This window comes from Triticum aestivum, chromosome 2D, assembly GCF_018294505.1.
Source record: "Triticum aestivum cultivar Chinese Spring chromosome 2D, IWGSC CS RefSeq v2.1, whole genome shotgun sequence".
Lineage (NCBI taxonomy): Eukaryota > Viridiplantae > Streptophyta > Magnoliopsida > Poales > Poaceae > Triticum > Triticum aestivum.
The window spans coordinates 545,335,257-545,337,235 of record NC_057799.1 but is presented as its reverse complement, the minus strand read 5'-3'; the positions used below and the strand labels follow the sequence as shown (position 1 = coordinate 545,337,235).

Genomic DNA, 1,979 nt, shown 5'->3' with positions numbered 1-1,979 from the left:
AGTTTTACTTTTGGCAATTGATAATTGATAAATAGAAGTATAGAACTGACTTATCATTAGGGATTTGATCCAGTTGATAGATAATAAATTAATGTTTGTGTAGAATTTTTGCAAAATGAAGAGGACTGGAGACATAGTATCTCTTTTGATTGCGTTATATACATCAGGCGAGATGCTTTCTCCAAAGTGAATGAAGATGATATAATTGATACTTTCATGGTGAGAAGGCGTTATCCCGACATATAAGGTGTGAATCTTCTTTTACGCGAATTTAAGACTTAACCATGAATTTTATTATTGTGATGAAGACCTTATTGATATATTCTGTGTGCATATGCTGGTTTAGTTGAATTTGTGGAGCAATTTTTTTTCCTGTCAATTGGACCACCCTGAGATAAAATCCTAGCTACGCCACTGCCGGACGGGATGGGGTCGTGCGGTGAAGCTGGCGTAAGGTGCAGCCGTGCAGATCGACGCGTCCGCCCGTCGAATCGTGGGGATCTTGCTCGTACGTCGTACTCCCTCCCTCCGTTCAGAATTTACTTGTCTCGGATATGAATGTATCTAGAACTAAAATACATCTAGATACATTCATTTCTGCGACAAGATATTCCGAACGGAGGGAGTACGTGATATGCCCGCGAAAGGAACAGGTAACCAACGGACGGACGGCCGGCCGGCTGCTGTGGCTTGTGGGAGCATGCACACCGGCCAAAGCCTGGCGTCACCGTCGATTTGTGGCTGCTACTACTGTAGTGATCAGCACAATACATGCAGCGACAGTGATTCCGTGGCTGTGCATCACTGCAGTGATCGAGGCTTTGGGGATCGATTGATCGAGACGGGCCAGTGTACTTTTGCGTATCTGCGTGTCCATGATGGTCCCATCAGTACGTTAATTACCATCTTAATGAAGGAAGCGCATTGCTACAAATTTCCAATACTGGCCGGTGCATTAAAGCGGAGGTGCCCCGCCACCATTGACAGGGAGCTTACTGCAAGATACAGCAGAGTGCCAGTTTTGCAGCGCTTCACGCGATGCACGCCCACCAAATTAGCTTAGATTTAGCTACTAGGAGTACTCCCTAGAAACCAGAAGAATCAACACAGAGTCACCATTACATTACATTAGCCAGGCTCGCAAGCTACTCTAGGGCCGAGAAGAACCAAAGAACTCGAGCGGATTATCTGGTTGCCTCCGTACGTCGCTAGTCGATCGATAGATCCATGGATGGATCGGTACTAGAAGAAGCTCGAGCTAGCTGTAGACGGTGACGAGGCGGCGGAAGCACCTGGTGCAGGAGTACTTGCGCTTGCTCTTGAGGCACAGCGGGAGGCACAGGATGCGCCGCTCGCTCTCCACGTCGGTGGCAACCACGGGGCCGCCGCAGGATGGGCACGCGCCGGGCGCCTTGCCCGTGCCCACCACCCGCTCCACCTTCGTCCCGCAGATCATCTTCACAGCTCCGCCCACGCCCATTGTTGCCATGGATCGATCGACGATCCCCTCGGCCGCAAGAAACGAAACTAGAGGAGGAAGAAGGGGGGATCGGAGAGAGGTGGGATTTTGGGCTTGGAAAGTCTGGGGATTTTGAGTGGCCGGTGCCGGGGATGGCATATATAGCGGAGGGGACGAGGGCGCAGGGGCAGGACCGTGCGCGGACCGCTGTCCGCTGCGCCTGCGCGTGCGGCAGCGACAGGCTTGGTGTTGGTGCCCGTTTGGGTTTTTACCTGCTCGCGTACGTCAGGGTGGGCAACCCACGGGCGGCGCCCATGCCCTGCACTCTAGTAGAGGAGTACACGCTACAGTAGCAGCTGCTAAAAAAGCAGCACTGATTTTCATTTTTGGACAAACCGCTAGCGTATCTCCTTCGAAAATTATTACTACATGACTATATCTTTTTTTTTCGAGGAACACATATTTTTAGGGGACTTCAAGAAACATATTAACATCGGCCGTTCTGCCAAAAAAATATCTA

The 1,979-nt window shown here is 50.3% G+C and overlaps 1 protein-coding gene across 1 annotated transcript; it reads right to left on the bottom strand.

Annotated features, from left to right (window-relative positions):
* Positions 1 to 866: 866 nt before the first annotated feature.
* Positions 867 to 1,650, bottom strand: LOC123049887 (uncharacterized). The gene has a single exon (XM_044472748.1). The coding sequence runs from the start codon at positions 1,616 to 1,618 to the stop codon at positions 1,259 to 1,261; it is 360 nt and encodes a 119-aa protein (XP_044328683.1). The 5' UTR covers positions 1,619 to 1,650; the 3' UTR covers positions 867 to 1,258.
* Between the last annotated feature and the right edge of the window lie 329 nt (positions 1,651 to 1,979).